At 45.7% G+C, this 19,331-nt stretch overlaps 6 protein-coding genes across 6 annotated transcripts in view; 4 read left to right on the top strand and 2 right to left on the bottom strand.

The window, feature by feature from the left end:
- The window catches only part of CCM_09037 (uncharacterized protein), a gene marked incomplete at both ends in the record, with an annotated part of 2,236 nt that extends 594 nt beyond the window's left edge, over nucleotides 1–1,642 (top strand). Inside the window, 3 exons of the mRNA XM_006674172.1 lie at nucleotides 243–397; nucleotides 737–987; nucleotides 1,043–1,642. Coding sequence (XP_006674235.1) covers nucleotides 243–397; nucleotides 737–987; nucleotides 1,043–1,642 — 1,006 coding nt within the window. The remainder of the gene's footprint in view (nucleotides 1–242; nucleotides 398–736; nucleotides 988–1,042) is intronic.
- A 1,290-nt stretch (nucleotides 1,643–2,932) lies between these two features.
- CCM_09036 (DNA repair protein Ntg1, putative) lies at nucleotides 2,933–4,175 on the top strand (the record flags this gene model as incomplete). Its single annotated transcript, XM_006674171.1, has 2 exons — nucleotides 2,933–3,606; nucleotides 3,659–4,175. 2 exons carry the CDS (start codon nucleotides 2,933–2,935, stop codon nucleotides 4,173–4,175), a joined length of 1,191 nt encoding a protein of 396 aa, XP_006674234.1.
- A 227-nt stretch (nucleotides 4,176–4,402) lies between these two features.
- On the bottom strand, nucleotides 4,403–4,948 carry CCM_09035 (60S ribosomal protein L19; the record flags this gene model as incomplete). The annotated part of the gene is made up of 2 exons (XM_006674170.1): nucleotides 4,403–4,741; nucleotides 4,811–4,948. 2 exons carry the CDS (start codon nucleotides 4,946–4,948, stop codon nucleotides 4,403–4,405), a joined length of 477 nt encoding a protein of 158 aa, XP_006674233.1.
- Nucleotides 4,949–6,695: 1,747 nt separating this feature from the next.
- CCM_09034 (rRNA assembly protein Mis3, putative) lies at nucleotides 6,696–8,301 on the bottom strand (the record flags this gene model as incomplete). Its single annotated transcript, XM_006674169.1, has 2 exons — nucleotides 6,696–7,661; nucleotides 8,176–8,301. The coding sequence occupies 2 exons, from the start codon at nucleotides 8,299–8,301 to the stop codon at nucleotides 6,696–6,698; spliced, it is 1,092 nt and encodes a 363-aa protein (XP_006674232.1).
- A 1,149-nt stretch (nucleotides 8,302–9,450) lies between these two features.
- On the top strand, nucleotides 9,451–12,398 carry CCM_09033 (uncharacterized protein; the record flags this gene model as incomplete). The annotated part of the gene is made up of 4 exons (XM_006674168.1): nucleotides 9,451–9,478; nucleotides 9,573–9,937; nucleotides 10,418–12,211; nucleotides 12,294–12,398. 4 exons carry the CDS (start codon nucleotides 9,451–9,453, stop codon nucleotides 12,396–12,398), a joined length of 2,292 nt encoding a protein of 763 aa, XP_006674231.1.
- A 484-nt stretch (nucleotides 12,399–12,882) lies between these two features.
- On the top strand, nucleotides 12,883–14,390 carry CCM_09032 (monocarboxylate transporter, putative; the record flags this gene model as incomplete). Its single annotated transcript, XM_006674167.1, is given in 4 exon segments — nucleotides 12,883–13,142; nucleotides 13,195–13,354; nucleotides 13,373–13,571; nucleotides 13,651–14,390. 4 exon segments carry the CDS (start codon nucleotides 12,883–12,885, stop codon nucleotides 14,388–14,390), a joined length of 1,359 nt encoding a protein of 452 aa, XP_006674230.1.
- Nucleotides 14,391–19,331: the final 4,941 nt, after the last annotated feature.

The following is a 19,331-nucleotide window of genomic DNA, read 5'->3' as shown; positions in this document are numbered from 1 at the left end:
CTGGAGGCAACACTGGAGGCAACACTGGAGGCAACACTGGAGGCAACACTGGAGGCAACACTGGAGGCAACACTGGAAGCGGCACCGGAAGCGGCACCGGTTCTGGGGCTGTCACTCCACCAAGCTCGTCTGGCAATCAGGCAGAATACGACTGTACGAACAATCGGGACCATAAGAAACTCTTTTCTATGTTGGTAACATTCTTCTACTTCTGGTTTTACACTTCTAACAACCTTGCGCAGCAATGGAAGGACTTTCGAGCTCCTCTGCGGATATGCCAACCCCTCTCTCGGCTACCAGACGATCCCGAACGTTAACTCCTTAAGAGCTTGCGCTGAAAAGTGCGCTCTGGATTCGAAATGCGCAAATGCCGAGTACCACATCACCACCGGCGATTGTGAGCTCGAGCCGGACGATAATCCCATGGTTATCCCCGGCTACCATATCTGGGTTCCCAAGCCCTGCCCAAATACGCCCCGAGCTCAGAAACCGGTCGCCAATCCTCCACAGACAACCGATCTCAGCTGCCCCATGAGTAATATGATTGAGTCTGATCCCATGCAAGTAGTTGCTGACACTTCTTAGATGACGGACATATCTACGAAGGAGTAGACGGCACATGGTATTATATACAATGTTGTTCGGACTCCAGTGCCGCTGTGGTCACAGGCTTCACGCAGGCCAAAAACCACAAGGACTGTCTTGATAAGTGTTCTCTTGATGAGAAGTGTTCCAGGTATTCCCTCCCCTGCTCGCGCAACACTAGGGCCTTTCTCTGACCTTGACAGTGTCTCTTTTGAAACTACAGGTGTGAACAACTGCAAGTTTTATGGACCTGGAGACTACTCTACTGTTCACAAGCCTGGCGTTCACCACCACTACGCTACCAGCCCGCCCACGTCGGCACCGGACCACTTCGGGTCAAAGAGGTGTTCCACAGCGTGCCCGGAGGCGGATGGACAGATTTTTGCAAGTCCTACCGGAGAGGTACGTGGACAGAACCTACCGAGAACCAGTGCATGCCTTGCTAACGTTTCAACAGAACTTTGTCATGTCTTGCAAAAAGCGTCATGGTACTACATACCTCAAGGACGTCCCAGACCGGTACCCGTCGTTCGCATCATGCATGACAGCATGTGGCGCCGTGCCCGCTTGCCAGAGCGTCGACTACGAGGCCAAGACAAACAACTGCTACTTCAGCACCAACTCCAAGTCGCCCACCATTGCGGCTAAAGCCTTCATGAGCGCCCACTCTGCAGGGTGCTCCGGCGCGTGCGCAGGATGTGCCGACGACAGCTGCAAAGACCTCGAGAAAGGCCCTCTCGGTCCTAGAAAGTACGGCTGCCCCGCCAACCATGGCAAGCCTATTACGGTCAATGGCGTGGATTTCCAAGTCGCTTGTCAGCATGCCATCAACAGCCATCCATACACGCAGGTCACAGCGGAGAGCTATGAAAAGTGCATTGAGCTTTGCGCTGCCAACGCCAACTGTGGTGGCGTGAACTGGATCGGCAAGACGTGTTACCACCACCCGGACAACAACGCGGATGAGAGCTCCGCGTTTGTCCATCAACGTGCTGACTCGGACGCTTACGTCAAGATCCCTGGACATCTCTACAGCTCCCTGTCCCAGGCGTCGTGATGCTCGTCGGCTCACAAGCGGAAAGCCAAGTTCACAGTCACACTCTATGCAAATTACGTTGAAGAGTACTCGCATGGAAGGTTCAATGGCGTGAATTATGTTGAAAAGTGGAATACAACGAGGTTCTTTACATTTGGAAATAGGTCTCCATATAAGTCAATTCAAGATTATTATTTCATGACAGACGGCCCGAAAGCTAGAGGGACGATCCCCTATGAACTAGTATATAGTATATATAGTATACCTATACTCTATATATGTGGCGCAAGCCACAACCCACTGAGCCCACGGAATAAGGCAAAAGAATTTTATACTTGTAAGAACTACTAGTACTTCTATCGCCTACTTTTAAAGTAATTAAACTAGTTTTAGATGCGGTTTAATCTCATTCACTAACAACCCTGCAAGTGACCTGCTTGCTCCTTCCTGACAGTCAAAGGGATAGGCTGCCGTATCTCTGCTGCCGCCGCCTCCGGTACGCGCACCATGCTACGCCTCGCGACGCCCTGGATTCTCACCGGGGGCGGAGTCGGACACACAGACCCTGAGTCCCCCGCCGCCGCGCCTATCATCGCGCGGAGATTGAGACACCCGAGCCCCCGCCGCTACGGTCGCCGAGAAGCAGCTGTGATGCAACCCCGATATGCGTGGCGTACCCCGCCTCTTCAGCACGACAGAAAGTAATACATCACGACGTACGTTACAATCAAATCAGATTCGGGATATCATTATTGTTTTCTTTACCATATTCTATTGGTTTAGTAGCTTCCTGATACTTTCGGTAGCTAGCAATTTATGCAAATATGGTTCTAGATCGAAGTCGCGGGAGCTTGTAAGGAGAGCCAAGACGACCAGTGCATACTTAAACATGGGTTTCAAACTTAAGGACGACAGGGAAGTTGTGCAAGTAAAATTTCTCGAGATAAGAATTTCTTTAAAAATTTCAAGCCCTCCGTATCGCAACTTTTCAATGAGCTCAGGTGTAAGGTAGTGCCAAGAGATGGTCACCGGAAACGTACTTACTTAGACATCTTGCACCCGCACTATGAGCTTCCAACTAACTACTTCTAATATTAGGCTACAGGCTATCGAATTTCAAGGTAGATCAAAAGCAATAATAATGCATAAATCTCAATTCTTCCGTACGGGTTGTGACCAATCTCAGCGGCCTTGGTCATCAGCTGCCACGCTATTGGCCAATCTCTCCACTTGCCGAAATCGCTGGATTTCAGGATCTCACGCCACGATCGCCCCTGTTTGCCGCTGCAGAACACACACGATAGGTTGGCCATGCGATCCTCAAGAGTGTCGCGCGACACGGCGCTCCTTTTCGACCAGGCCGCTGCCACCGCCACACCTCGTCGAACGACGCGGTCGCTGTCGCGCTTCGCCTACGCTCCCATCCATGGCAACGGCCAAGGCACCCCCGACATTGAAGATGCCGCATCGCCACCCGCCAAGCGCCGCCGCAAGCTCTCGACCGAGTCGCCGGTAAAACTCATCAAGGAGGAGCTCTTCGAAAACACCAGCCCGATCCGCGCCCCGACCAAGACTCGCGCGCCGAAGCGGCGCACACCGGCGCGCCCGGCGGTCGATCCGGAGACTGGCGAAACAACAGTGGCGCCGCCGTCCGACTGGGAGGAGATGTACGCGCTGGTGCGCAAGATGCGCGCGCCGGGCGGCGCGGCGTACGGTGCGGCGGTTGATACCATGGGCTGCGAGAGGCTCGCCGACCGGGGGTGCTCGGAAAAAGACCAGCGGTTTCACACGCTGATTGCGCTGATGATGTCGAGCCAGACCAAGGACACGGTCAATGCGGTGGTGATGAGGAAGCTGCAGACGGAGCTGCCGGCACACAAGCCTGGCGCGCCAGTAGGGTTGAATTTGGACAATATTCTAGCCGTCGACCCGGATACGCTGAACAAGATGATTTGGGCTGTTGGATTCCACAACAACAAGACCAAGTACGTCGTCTCTACATACTCATCCACGCATACAGGACGCTCACAATGGCAGATACATCAAACAGGCGGCCGAAATACTACGCGACGAGTGGAACGGCGATATACCAGACACGATCGAGGGTCTCACGGCCCTGCCCGGCGTCGGCCCCAAGATGGGCTACCTCTGCCTGTCGGCCGCCTGGGGCAAGACCGAGGGCATCGGCGTCGACGTGCACGTGCACCGCATCACCAACATGTGGGGGTGGCACGCGACCAAGAACCCCGAGGCGACGCGGCTGGCGCTGCAGTCGTGGCTGCCGCGCGACCGCTGGCGCGAGATCAACGGCCTGCTCGTCGGCCTCGGCCAGGCCGTGTGCGTGCCCGTCGGGCAGCGCTGCGGCTCGTGCGATGTCGGCCTGAGCGGCCTGTGTAAGGCCGCGGATCGGAAAAAGCTCGCGCTGGGCAGGGCGGCGCGGGACGCGGCCAAGCTGCAGGACGAGGACGGGGGGAAGCTGGAGGATATACCACATGTTAAGCTGGAGGATGGGAGGAGGCTAAATGGTATACCGCACGTGAAGGAGGAGCCTTGATAGGGGCACATTGTAGGATAGTCAAGAATTGTAACACTTCCATGGTCAAGAATCGCTTGTTTGTTTTGTACATGACTTTGCGCACAAAGTCGTTCTATCCGTAGTATAATACAGCGCCGCGAGACAGTACTCGCAGGCAATTTGTTCGCAGCAGCCCATCCGCCGCTCATGATCCAAACTCATACCCATTCCCTCCCAAAAGTATACAACCTCCTTCTCGTATCCCCTTACGCGACAACATCAATTCCAATCGACTTGGCCTGGAAAATGACAGACCGGCAGAGCCCCTCGAGCGACAGGCCCGAGAGCCGCAGCTCCGACTGCTTAATCTTGGCAATCTCGTAAATGTGCTTGAGGCTGACGGCGCCAATGACCTCGGAGCCCGGGTTCTGCGCGCCGCGGCGCTGGCCCTTTTTGTTCTTGGGCGCCGTGTCGACGCAGTTGAGCAGCAGCCACGACGTCTGCGGCGTGCGAATGTCAAATGTAAACGAGCGGTCGGCGCGGACGGTGACGCGGCACGGCATGGGCGTGCCGACAATGTAGTTTGCTGTGCGGGCGTTGAATTCCTAGTCAAAAGCGAGTCAATCGTTATTAGAGAGTGTGGGAAGGCAGCGGACACTGGGAGGGGGGCGCACTTTGCAGAAATCCATCGACTTGACACCCTTACTGCCCAGCGCGGGACCGACGGGCGGGCTGGGCGAGGCTTGGCCCGCGCCGACAATCAACTTGACAATCTGGTCGGCTGCGGCGCCGGCGCCTCTGGCTTTTGACATTTTTTTCGGGAGGAGGGGTTGTGTGTGGCGTGGAACTGGCAAAGGACGGGAGGTGAAGCTCTTACGATGATGGCTTGGGAGGAAATATTTGGTCGCGCAGGAACTGAATCCTGATTGGTCCGTGCGGGTCAAAAAAGTACGTACCTTGCGGCTCTCCAGCAGTCAAGCTGTGTAGGTACCGTTGACGAGCAGGGAGAGAGACAGCGGCTAAAAAAAAATTGGTTTATATTCAGTTTTTATCCATAAAATTGTCTTGGGCTATTGGAAGGGTTGAGTTTTATTGTCATCCCGACATCTTTGTACATTGCAGTTCTGAACTAGGTGGAACTAGCTTCAGTAATACTTCAAGAGTTCGAGACGGAAGATATCGACTTAGATATACAGCGTATGTCGTAATCAGCAATTCAGCTACCTCAAGGTTTGACCAAACTCCCCGTCAAGACTTTTCTCTAACGACGGCAGAAGAAAATGAAAAAAAAACACGACAGAGTGGATGTGATTGGTCTGGGACTAACAAGGCGGCTTCAGCGGATTGTCGATGGCTGTTGTGTCGTGTAAGTGTAACTAGACCCGGGTTGGTCTGATGAGAAGGCGAATAAAGAACACATACGCTCAATCGTCATTACTTCCGTATTTCACAGATGGGATGCCCACTCCGGTCCATGATGCACAAACACCCACGCTCGTAGTACCCTCCAAGCTGCCGAGTTTCTCAGCAAAAAAAAAATCAGGACAATGGGGCCAGAAATACTTACCTCCCAGAAACCTCTGATGTTGCAGAACTGCCAACCATCACGGGAAACCAGGCACCGATAGGTCCCGCGCACACACTGTGCTGGTGGTGGGGGGGACGCTGTCGTGACACATGCCAGAGCGGCCACGATGAGCGTGAGGAGCTTCATCAAGACAGATGCTCAAGAAATAAAACCTCGGTGGGGTATTGGTAGAACAAGAATTATCCGGAAGACACTTTGAGAAAGGCTGCCTAGATCAGGTTGTATCAAAAATTGAAGAACGTGGTTTTTGGGGTGGACGTTCACGGTATATGAAGTAGCGACTCCCAACACGAGAGCACATTTCCCAGTTTCGGGTACTGCATTCTCCGGGTAGAGCTGAGATGTTCAGCCCGAGCTGAGGTCTTGGCTAAGGCTACACGGCAGGAAAATTGCGTTGTCGGAGTTTCACAGGAATCCACGACAGAAGATGACGGCAGTCCCTTTGTGGCAATCCAGGGCCATGGGGCCACGGCTCGCTCGATTATCGCAACTTTCATGGGGCCGTTGGGGGATATGAGTGCCTCATCTTCTCCGAAGAGGGCCATAAGCTGGAGCCAGAAAAACGTGCACAGCGTCTCGTACAGAGGGCGTAGTGAGACTACATGCCGGCCTCACAATACGAGACGGCCCATGCAGCTGTATACAAAGTCGGAGAATCAGCGTGGCCCTAGAGTGTCTCCGAAATTAGATCTCCTGAATCATTCTCAACACTGCAGTCACGGAGTTGGCGGCGGTCTAGCTCGAGAGCTACACGTCACCTTTCACAAGCAGTCAGTGGAGGTCTGACCTTCGCCCGCAATAGGATTCACTCTCCATCGTGACATGCATGGTATGCGTCGCCGTAGCTTGCCCGTGAAGTGGTAAAATGTATGATATACCAGAAACGCTGTAACGTACAAGATGCAACCCGTAAAACGCCCCCAACGCAAGCAGAAGTCCCAACTTTTCCATATTCCCTCCACGCCGGCCGCTTACTCGGCCTTCCTTCTCTTCTTCTTGGGGCGTTCGCCGCCCTCCTCGGGGGGCACGAAATCCGCCGCACGCTCCTTGGCCTTTTCCACCTTGCGCTCCTTTTGCTGCTCCTGTCGTTCCGCGCGCGCGGCCTGCAGCTTGGCTTGCTTGCCGAGAAAGTACTCGCCCGTCTCGATCTGCTTGTCGACCTTGCTCTTCTCGGGGGCGGGCGGGAACGGCGTGTACGTCTTCTTGGTCTTGTCGGTGATGGCGTGCGGCGTGCGGCGCTTGCTGAGCGTCTTGCGTCGGAAGTTGGGCAGGAAGCGGTCCCAGCTCTCGTTCTTGAGCTCGGGGTCCTTGGCGAGCTCGCGCTTGATCATGAGCTCCTTGATGTGGTAGATGGGGTGGATGTTGGCCATGCAGTCCTCGATGATGCGCCGCACCTCCTTGAGGCCCTTGTACGGGCCCATGACGGAGACGGTGTTGCCGTGCACGAGAATGTACGTCTCGGTCAGCAGCTCGAGCGCCTTGAGGGTCGAGCCCTCGGGGCCGAGGATGCGCTGCCGCCGCTTGACGAAGCGGACCTTGTTGCCGACGAGATTGCGGATCTTGACTACGTCGCAGGCGACGCCGTCGTCGAGAATCTTGACGGCTTGCGGCGCGGGCACGCTGCGCGCCAGCAGCTTGATGAGATCGCGGGCGTTGAGGATGGCGGCAGGGTCAAAGGTCTTGCGGGTCGTCTTGACCATCATCGAACCTTCGACCAAGTCCAGGGTGCAGGCGATGCCAGTCTTTTCGAGCGCCTTGGTGATGAGCGGCCAGGCTTCCTTGAGGTAGACTTCGCGGTACTTGGGAAATAGTGTCATGAAAGACGACTCGTCGGTAAAAGTACCACCAAGGTTGTCCTCGGGCTTGAACTGCTCAATCTTCCACTTGTCGATATCGTCCGTATCCCATGGCTTTTCCTTCTTGTGAGTCGACGGCATCTTGTCGGTTACGCAGGTGGTTGTCGATTAGTGATTGAGAAATCTGCCACTGTCGTGTGAGGGTGGAAAAAGATTCAACTTTCTGCCACTTGGAAAAAAAGGCGGTGGACACTTTGGTGGGCTTTCCCAAGCAGGAAGATTAGTAAGGCTTTCGGCGGTACCCTGTACCTGGTTAAGAGTTGAGAAAAGAACAGAAAAATAGGGCACGTAATACAGCCTATTCAGTATCCTCTCGCGCTTACAGTGAAGTGAATTAGGTCGTACTAAGGTGGGGAAACATCAGTTACCAGCTGGATCAGAGTGCCATACTAAAACAACCCCTGACGTCAACTGCACATAATATGAGGCAAGACATATGTATTACAGATCAAAGGTGCTGTTTACAAAATAAAACTCTTGGCTAGATACATAGATAGAGCCAGAAAGCTATGTGCAGCAAGCCAGCCACCTCGAACACGCCGAATTGGCCGACCTACAGTACTCGCAGCGAGTGCCTTCCTGCTGTTGAGCTGACCAACTCACGATATGAAACAGCAACGGTAATATCCCGACGAATTGTGTCCACTTCCTGGAGCGGAATTTTATCGCTGTGTGAGGGAATGCTTGGTTGATACGTCGAGTTGTCGGTATTATCACCCATTGTTTCCAAGTGGCCCCATGCAGTGCGTCGCGTCATCATCGAGCTCCTCAAAAGGAAAATGCATATTTTGTCAATTCTGCGCTAATCGATGGCTGGAGCTTTCTCGGTCGTCTCTTTCTTTTGGTCTTGAAATCAGTCGTAAAGTTGGAATAGAAGCGGCGATGAGCACAAAGTCGGCTTCCAGACTAACACGAGACGAATGCTTTGTGCACTCAGAATTGAAATTATTTTGGTAGGGCTATATATTTCATGGAACAGTCTTGAAAGCATTTCTCGACGTGCCGGCGCAAACTCAAATGATACGGGCAGAGCACAAAAGTCAACGGTCGATTTAGCGAAGCTTCTTTGCATTACTGGTTGTGGTCTGGTTGTAATTTGGGCACAAGAGTCGCCCCTGGTAGCGCCGCTATGATCACGCAGCCCATGCGTATAGGACAGCCATGGCTTCCTTGTCACTGTGAATGATTGTTCAGTGTTCACGCAGCTGTCTGGAGCAATGATTGGCGTGGTATCGGGCGTGTGAGGCGCTGCGCTTTGTGGCATGGTTGCACCGCAGAATGACCAGCCACCGCATCCTAAATAGCGTCTTTGTTTCGGTGGGTGACGGTTGGGCTTTGCTGCCTTCCTGTTAGCGTTTGTTTGGAGCTTGGTCTGCCATTTACAGAGGGAGAGATTGTAAGCTGCCACAGGCTGTGTTGAGCGGCGCCCGTGAGCGTTGCAACTTGCAATGGACCGCTTAGCAACTCGTACTGCCCAATAGAACGACCATAATTTTGCGAAGGTATTGTTCGTAGGTAGAAACGAAGCTTATCGGATTGTATGTGGTCCAGCGTAGATGAGTATGGCTGATAATCATTCCTTCTGGCCTCTACCAAGCAGCACCAGGTCCTATACATGCTCCTTCAAATGATCGATCAATGCAGGGTTCTAGCTCTATGCACGAGAACGTCGATAGGTCTTCGAATTGTCATCTGTCTCGGCGCTTTTCAACAATAGTGACGTCTTTTTGGAATGCCAGCGTCACTCGCAATGCATCTCTGAGCAGCCAAGTAATATCACGTTATCACTATGCATTAAGCCGGTGAGAAAATGAAACACACATCACTATGCATTAAGCCGGTGAGAAAATGAAATACACGACATTGCCATATGGACACCGAGGCGACTTGTCGCCTCAGTGCGTTCAGTGAAACGTACTCAGTGAATGCATCTATACTGATATAACGACAGTCCCAGTTAGACGTAAATAAATTGAATTGACTTCAGTTCAGTTGAGTCATCTGGTGGCCCGAAAACTGGTAAACTTGGCCGCGATTCAGACCCCAACGCCATATTGCACGATGACCAGATTTCCACTCTCGTCCTTCTTGACGACAGGGAACTCACTGTAGTCAACGTTCTTGCTTTGACGCCCATGATCGGGACAAGGCCTGCAAACCACCCATCCTCCCATATTCTGTTCAGCTCGACCGTTCATATGTATAACGCAATGATCAATAGCACCGCAGACTTTGATCATCTTCCGGCATCGTTTAACAATGCACACGTTGCTTTCGTGTACTGCGTTAAAGTGCCCACAAACATTACAGGCGCCTTCAGCTTTGGAACTGGTAAACATGATAGAAGCAAGCCGTGCGTGCGAACTAGTATATATTAGCGAGTGTCCCGTCATAAGCGTGAATTAATTGTATACCTGAGTAGACGTGAAATTTGAAGGTTGCTGTGATTCTGGTGCGGTTTGCAGGCGGTGCAAAACAACTGCCCTTATATAGGCTCTTAACCACCATGATCGGCTGTTGCACACCTTTGTTGTTCTTTTCGTTCAGCGGTTAGTAGCCCACGCTGATAGGCCATATCCCGCTTGGCCTGCATCTACAAGTAACAGGTGTGACTCCTTCATGGAGCACTACAGCATGTGCTACTTCAAGTGTGATCATATTTCAATATCTGTGTGGATTTATTGTTGTGTGACAAGCTTCGCCGCGCGGTGGCACGGTGATGTCGTATACAGCCACCGTTGTCAATTCGCTGTGGCGCAGCGGTGGCGCCGCTGCTTAAGTAAGAGGCGTGTGAGTAACTAAATATTCCAACCATGCTCAGGACCTAACTGTCACAGCAATCGACTCCCACGCCAACTTCTGCCCACGCCCTGCATCCAGCGCGGAACAGAATGCAGGACGCACTGCGACCAAACGATGAGACATTCAAGCGCGTGTATGCGACTGGGTACCAAACATGGATTGAACTTTACCATCGTGCCATTGACAGTCCACTGGAATTTCCGTCTTCAAACATGGCGAACGCGTTCCCAAGCCATCCACGCATAATTCCACAGCTGGAGTTGGACAGAAGATCGACCTGCGTTCTACACGCAATTGGACGAACAGTCTGGGAAACAGCCGACAAGAACTGTGACTTGCCATCTTTGACAATGAAGACGGCGCTACAGGTAACAGCAACCTGTGCAACTCGTGTCCACCTTGAGGATAGCTGCCAAACTACACCCTGGAACCAATTTGGCGAGCACGGCGACCATATACCAATTCTCACTCTTGCTTGGGCGTATGTCCTTTCTGCGCGCTGGGCAGAGATCATTCCTGGGGCTACTATGGAGTATACGAACAGCCGTGCACCATTATTCCCGACTTGCGAGTCAATACGCTGTGATAGCACTCCTGTACAGCTAGGCGACATGACTGACCACGCGTTGCGATGGTGGGAGGCTGTTTTAGCTACAGACGAGGGGTGGGACGCCTCCATTCTTCATAATACGCAAAATCTCAAGTCTCCATGGTCGGTGAGCCTTCAAATGCCAGGCATGTCAATTCATCTCAAAAGCAAACCTGCGACCCTGCACAATCATGCTCCAGCATCATACGCCACAGCGAGTAGCTACATCCTTGCGTATGTAGCTTATCACGGCATTTACGACCAGAGTTGCGCAGCATTCGCCACCGCCCTGCTTCTACCAACACGACATCGAATATCGAAATCTGTTCACTGGGCGCGTCCACACTTCCCTGCCAAACATGGCGTACCGCCCATGAAGAGCCACGGACAGCCACCTTGGGGAAGAGATAAGCAGCAGCTCGACAAGCTACTCACTATGAGCTGCAATACCATAGGCATGCAGTCCATTTTAAATAGCAGCTTTATCGAGCCGGACCTACCATGCAACATCTGCGGCGCATGGTTGCAAGGGACTTTTGCAGTTCTAGATGCCCCATCCGCTCAGAAACCTGCAGTCCTTGCGCATATGCTGATGCAAAAATCACCACATCTTGACTTTCTCTGGCTAGGAGCCATACTGTTGGACGTGCATCCGTATATCATGAGGTGGGCAAGACCGGCTGCATGGCTCATCGATTTACAAGCGGCTGCTTGGACGGGCACGTTTGTCTCATTTATACAGAAGCCTGTTTCTGTCGAGCATTCCAAGGGTGAAATCACTCGGGCTGACGAGGCGCGACTGATGTTCCTAGCGCAAAGCGAGTACCATTGCTCACCGCCCCTGGTACCATTTTCGCCATTTGGCTTCATTGCGCTCAAAGACTGTATCCTAGACGTGCAGCTGCACGCCTGTTGCGCTGGTGAGCATGGTTTACGATATACGGGCATATCGTGGGACTGTATGGACAAGACTACAATATTTCAGAAAGGGGCTGCGGATTCGTGGACGAATACCAAACCATTGATGAAGATAGCGGGTGGTGAAGGGACGGTCCCGTACGAAAAGCTTGATCGCGATGGGGATTGCTCTGAGTCAATGACGCGAAGTATGTTCACGTGGCTAAGGGACGCAGATGGTTACCCTGTTGCTGAGAAAGCCATCCGTGAACATGAGTGGATTGCTGATGAATCAAGCTCAGACGAGGAAGGTGATATAGCTGAAGGGGACGGTGGCTCACACGTAGGTAAAAACGTTGGACCGTGGCTAGCAAAGGGAGCTACGACCCGAAGCTACACGTTATAGATATTTCAAAGCTGTACAGGGGCCTGCTGCCCCAAAAGCCCCCATGAGCCAGAGAAAAGCGTTAGTGGCCGATCGCTGTGGATTCCGGATCGACGAGGTGGGCGAGGTGGCGTGTGTGCGATGAGTGAGCGTGCCAGCCATTGCTCTAGGACGGCGAATCTATATGAGACGCGAGTAGACTAGTCAGTGAAATGAGAGAAGAACAATCTATCTCACACATTTTGCTACAACTTTTGAGGATGGAATTTGGCTGTGTTTGTGTATGGTATGCACCTACGGACCTAAGAACCGCTAATCGGCCCCAAAAGATGGTGGCGGCGGGGCCAAGAGATGCATTCAGGCCAACCTTGAGCTTGAGCCGTTTGTTATCAGCAAAGTATTCAAGTTGTCGTGAGAATTCTCTCTCGGCAGGTGACTCTCGGCAGGTGTGACAATGAGAATATGGCAGTTACGCAACGACATATCTTGGACATGATCCCTACTATGTCATTTTCGCAGCGCTTCACCTAATCTCGTACGGTAGCGGGTCTTGGCTCCAGCGCCTGCAGACACTGCAAGCTGCCACCTTGTCCACTGTGCCATTGCACCATCTACAAACGAGTGCTGCCATGAGGCCTGATTTTATAATTACCCCTCATGCTTATTACTTAAAATTACCAACCAATTCTAACTTTATCTTTACTCCCACCTCTCCCTATCCTGCGCTCCCTCTCCTGCGCCCCCTATCCGGCGCTCCTCCTATCCTGCCACCAATGACGTCGGAGAGAGCCACGACAGAGCCAACATTCGATGCCTCTCCATCACCCAACGAAGACTGGCGCGCCTGGCTGCAAGTCCTCGGTGCTTTCTGCATCAATCTGAATACATGGTAAATCACCATTTCCCTCGTCCCGCTCTCTCAGCAACCAATAACACCACAGGGGCATGATGAACTCCAACGGCGCGTTCCAGACCTTCTACCAGGTCCACCTCTCCAAGGACGGGTACTCCTCTTTCGAGATTGCCTGGATCGGGTCTACTCAGGCCTTTCTCATGTTCGTCGTCAGCCTCGCTGCCGGCGCGCTCTTCGACGCCGGCTTTGTCCGGGCGCTGCTCTAGGGCGGCGGCGCCCTCATCGTCGCCGGCATGCTGCTCCTCAGCATCAGCGCCCTGTACTGGCACATCTTCCTCACCCAGGCCGTCATGATGGGTCTTGGCTTCGGCCTCTTGTACCTGGTCGCCCCCGCCGTCGTGTCCCAGCACTTTGGCCCCAGGACGGCCCTGGCCATGGGCGCGTCGTCTGCCGGCGGTGCCATCGGTAAGCGGGCTTGCAAAGATGAATTCGAAAGCCAAATCACTCTAACCGCGTGCTTTAGGCGGTGTCGTCATCCCCATAGCCTTCCCCCACCTGCTTGACCGAGTCGGCTTCTCTTGGGCCTGCCGCATTCTCGGCTTCATTCTGCTCGTCACCTCCGTCATCCCAGCGCTGCTCATGCGTTCCAAGGCGCCCCCTCGCCGCGACCGAAAACTCTTCGACGCCACCGCCTTCCGCGATGTCCCATATCTCCTTCTCAACACCGGCCTCACATTCGGCTTCATGGGGATCTACATTGTATATTCCTACATTCAGCTCTTCGCCGTCGCCCGTACCGATCTGTCCCTGTCCGATCGACCGACTCTCTACTTGCCCGTTATTCTTAACCTTAGCTCGCTTCCCGGGCGTATCATCCCCTGCTACTATGCCGACAAAGTTGGCTCCATCAATGCGCAAACCACCGTCGCCTTCCTGGCCGCCACACTAACCTTTTGCGTCTGCGCGATCCGCTCCGCGGTCGGCCTTGTCGTCTTTGCCGTCCTCTATGGCATATTCTCGGGCGCCTTCATGGCCCTCCCCGGCGCGAGCATCGTCGCAATGTCCGACGACAAGAGCAAAATTGGTAAACGCATAGGCATGACCCTGGTCACGACGGGATGCGGCGTGCTTGTCAGCAATCCCATTGCTGGAGCCATCGCCGGCAATGGCGGGAGCTGGGTTGGGCTCGTTGGATGGTGTGGCGGCCTGCTCATTGCATCTAGTATTTGCCTGGTGGCCAGCCGTGTGTGCAAAGCTGGCTGGGGGCTGACCACGGCCATATAATTGTGTCTTTGGCGCGTTCATACCCCATATTGTATTTTATCACCCAAGAACTCTTTTATTTTAGTATACATCTCAAGTATGGGAATATCTTGCCGTCGTATCCTTGCTCACGAGTGTACAACACAGGTACATGAGCAGGATAAAGTTTCACAACGAGTGCCATTCCTAACCTTGAGAATGTCAAAAAGCCTGATAGTTACGGACAACTTGCCGGTATCTGCGCCTCAAAAAGCGCCGCAAACGCAGTGCGACATCGGAAAAGTACGGCGTTTCTCTACCGACACTCATTGGAGCTGTCGTTGGTCAACATGACGCGCGTGTCGACCCAGCATAGGGGAATACGAGTTTGCTCACTCATTTAATCGTGTGACCCTGTACAAGAGGAGAGAACTCAGCTTTATCAGCTCTCGGACGGCTACCGGGACAGTGGCCATGCAGTCCAGGCATGACACGTGTATATCTGCCCTCTCTGTCCCAACTTCTGCTCATGCGTTTTCTCTCATCTTTGAGCACCAAGTCATCGACCGTTGGGATATTAAACTCCCCTCGTTAACTCTACTTCTCGCGAGCAACCAGTGAATATGAAGTATCTCGCCGTCGGTGTTCTTCTGGCGTCCGTTGCCGCCGCCGCATGGGAGGATGATCCGTGTAAGCCGGGGACGCACTTTTGTTCGCGCGACCACCAATCCAAGCTGTATTGCGACAAAGGTCACTGGGAGGTAAGCATCTTGGTGGGATATCTGACTATTAGAGACATTTACTGATATTCCATCGAGTTTGACGGCTGGTGCCCGGAAGGGACAGTGTGCTACAACCCTTACCCATACGTCATTGACTGCATCCCGCAGAACGGAGAAAAACAGGCAGCATAGCAAATACTTGCCGCCCTTAAAGTTTTGTAGTTCCCACCTCAAATCTTGGGGGCTGAGAAGAGTATCTGGACTTCATAGTAGCATGTATCGGTAGTCTGTTTTGCATCACATGAGCCAGGTTGTGGTTGAAGATCCTGGAACGGTAGTCGGGTACTTGGGGAATCAATGCAAGATATGTGCGCTACTGGCAAACCTCAACTGATACAATAGACGTGAAATATCGCTGCATGGACAAATTCCTTTTCGGTGACTGTGCACAATTCAGCCTGCCGTGAACCTTGTCGCGGCCTTATCGGGCGTATCAACTTGGCCATGACGCCGTACAACGTCCATACCGTCAGCCTCCAGAGCTCTACGGCAGCCTATAGGTAAGTTGTCGCTAAAACGCATTTTACATACTTATATCAGGGTTTACATACTAGACATACGCTAAGAGTGTATATAATTATTTTTAGTATATTAATATCTACATTTATATAATATAGAATATAATTTAAAGCTATATATACTATTTACTAGTAGAATTATATTTTATAAATCTATAACTCTTTTTATTATATTAATTACTATTATAAATATAATATTATTAGTTATTATAGCTTTTATAACTTAGTTTAATAATATTAAAGAGTTAATAGTTTAAATATTTATAAAGGTTAATATTCTTATATTTAAATAGTTTAATATTATATATAAATAGTTTATACTTATATACCTATTTTAACTAAATTTAATACTAATATATAATTATAAATAAAGCTAATTATTAAATTTATTATATATTTAGAATATTAAGGTAATAATTATCTATATTTATAGTAAAGAATATAAGATAGTTTACTTAAAGTATTAAAATTATAGTTATATCTTTATTAACTATATTTAGCTTTAAAGGCTAGTTAGGAATATATATATAAACTATATATACTCCTTTTAAGTATACTAATACTCTTTAAAAAGTATTATATAATATTATTTATATATATTATTAATTAATAATAGTTATAACTAAACTATACTCTTTTATTATATAAAAAGATATATTAAATATAGTAAATATATATAATATTATATAAGTATAATAGTAATAAATTATTATAGTATTTATTAAATAGGTAAAGATTTAAATAAAATATAGTTAAATATATATTTAAGTATATTTATTAATACTTTATTAAATATTATAGCTAAATATAAGTAATAATAGTTTATATATAAAAGAAAAAACTTTATATAACCTTTTTTCCTTAATTAATATTAATACTTATTATAATAAAAAAATACTACTTAAAGATAAATATATAATATTAAGAGTTAATATAATAATATCTAGACTAAGATATATATCTTTATTACTACTTAATATTATATCTATTTATATAAGAATTACTACTACCTATAGAAGAAACTATTTAAAAGCCTTTTCTAAGTAATTATAATATTTTAAGTATAAAGTTAATTATAATTAATAATAAAGACTTTATTATACTTAACTTAATAAATAATATAGATATATTTTTAATTTAAGTTATACTTTAAAGCCTTTTTATTAATAGTTAGGTTATAATATAAAGTATTATTTTAAATAGTATATAAGTAAAATAAGCTAGTTTTATTATAACTTAGTTAAAAATAAATAATAAAGGTATTATATTTATACTTTAGCTATTTAATACTATAATTAAAAATAGATATATTAAAAATATTTTAATACCCTAAATAATATCTAATCTAAACTATATTAATAAATATATATTATAATAATATACTTATTTATAGTTTAAATACTAGTTATATAAAAATATACTATTATTAATTATATTAAATAGTATTAATTCTATATTATTAGTATTACTAGATAAAAAGTAGGAAGTTAAGGTTATAATTATTCTAGAATCCCTTTTAAGTATTATTAATTACTATACTAGTATTTAGTAAATAATAATAATTAAAAGGCTTTTAATAGTATTTAAGTATAATTAATTAAATAAAAAGATTATAATTAATCTTTTAATAATATATCTAGATAATTAAAAGTAACTAATAATAGGTTTATATATAGTAAAAAGGGTTTATACTAATTTATAAGCTTTATCTTATAAAATAAAGCTATTAATAAAAAAAGTAATAACTTAAAGGCTAAATATATTAGATTTAAAGCTTAATATTAAGTAAGAGATTATATAAACTCCCTTTATTATTAGTAATTTACCTAGCTTAATAGAGCTTATAAATAAAGTAGCTAATAAGATAAAGAGTAATACTATTAATACTATTATATAAAAGGATATACTAATAATACTAAAAGATAAAAGGGTTTTTCTAATTTATATAAGGAAGTAAATATTAAAAGGATAAATATTATATACTATTATTTATTTTATATTTTATATTTTAAATATAAAAATAAGAAAAAAAGATTAAAATAAAGAAAATAAAAAAAAGAGGTTATTCCTTTATAATAAACTCTTAGATTATATTAATAGTAATATCCTTATATAATAATAATTTATTAAGCCTTATATAAGTATTAGTAACTAACTCTAATAAGGCTAATTTAAGAAGAATTCCTTTAGCTTAATATTAATTAAGTTACTTATATAAGTATAAGTAAATAAGAAAAAGAGGTATTTCTAGGTTACCTACTTTTAATAGACTATTAAACTTATACTAAATAATCCTATTATAGATCTAGTATATAACTTATAGTAGGTATATATTAATAGTATTATTTAATATCTTAAAGATAGAGTTTAATACTTCTATATTATTAATAAGTAATAGGAATTTATAATTTAGCTTAGTATTATAGTTAAGGTTATAATATAAAATATTTAGTTAACTAGTAATTTTACCTTCTTATATATATATATAATAGATATTCTATTTATATATAAAAGTATAAAAGTCTTTTTAAATTAATAATATATATAAATAAAGAATAATAATCTTATTTATAAGATTATTAGTAAAGAATAAGCTATAGTTATTAAGTATAAAGAAATATATCTAAATAGTTATATTAGTATATATATCTATAGTTATTAATAATTATTTACTTACTAGTATTTAATAGGAATACTTAGGAAGCACTATTATTCTTTAATATATATATTATAAATACTTTAGCTATATAACTATATTTTTATAAATATAAGCTCCTAGGATATTCCTTATAGCTTCTAAGAGTATTATAACTTATTAGTATTATTATAAGTTTAGTATTATACTAATATATTATTTTAAAAGAGAAACTAGTATAGCTTAGTAATAATAGTAGTCTTATTATTATAATTAGATTATAATTAGGTAGGTATTATCTTTTATATATTTAATAGGGTAATATATTACTATATAATACTCTATAAAGTTATTATAGAAATACTAATATAAAACTAAGTAATATAATATAAATATATATTAATTCCTATATAAATCTTAAACCCTTATAGCTATAGCTTTTTATAACTATTAATAGACTAAATCTAATTAAGATTATAGGTTTTAAAGTCTATATATAGTATTTTTACCTATTTCTAATAATCCTAAAGGTTTTTAAAAAATACCTTATAATAAACCTTATATAAAGTATTATAGCTAATATTAATACTAGCCTTATATATATATACTATAAAGAATATTTAGCTATTATTAATTATATATTATTTAATAGTAAAATTATTCTAGAGATATACTTATACCTATTCTTATATAATATCTTAATATATAATATCTTATTATTAGTATATATTTTACTAGTAGTAGATTAAGCTAACTTAAAATAGTAATAATTAGAAACCTTTATTAAGTAGTTACTTATAAATATTAAAGTTAGTAAGGTTTTAAGTAAAATATAATATTTAGATATATTTAGTAAGTTTATCTTAGTTATTTATTTATACTTATAAGTAAATATAGTTAATTTATAAAAAGTATTATAGTATTTAAAGGTAAATATTATAGCTATAGTTATCTTATAGGATATTATAAATCTTCTAATATATAAGATATAAGTTTATATATTAAATAATAGCCTCCTTAAATAAATTAAGGTTAATTATAGGATATA

This window comes from Cordyceps militaris (genome assembly GCF_000225605.1).
Source record: "Cordyceps militaris CM01 unplaced genomic scaffold CCM_S00007, whole genome shotgun sequence".
Taxonomy (NCBI): domain Eukaryota; kingdom Fungi; phylum Ascomycota; class Sordariomycetes; order Hypocreales; family Cordycipitaceae; genus Cordyceps; species Cordyceps militaris.
Note: the sequence above shows the minus strand (reverse complement) of the source record. Positions and strands in the feature narration are given on the sequence as shown.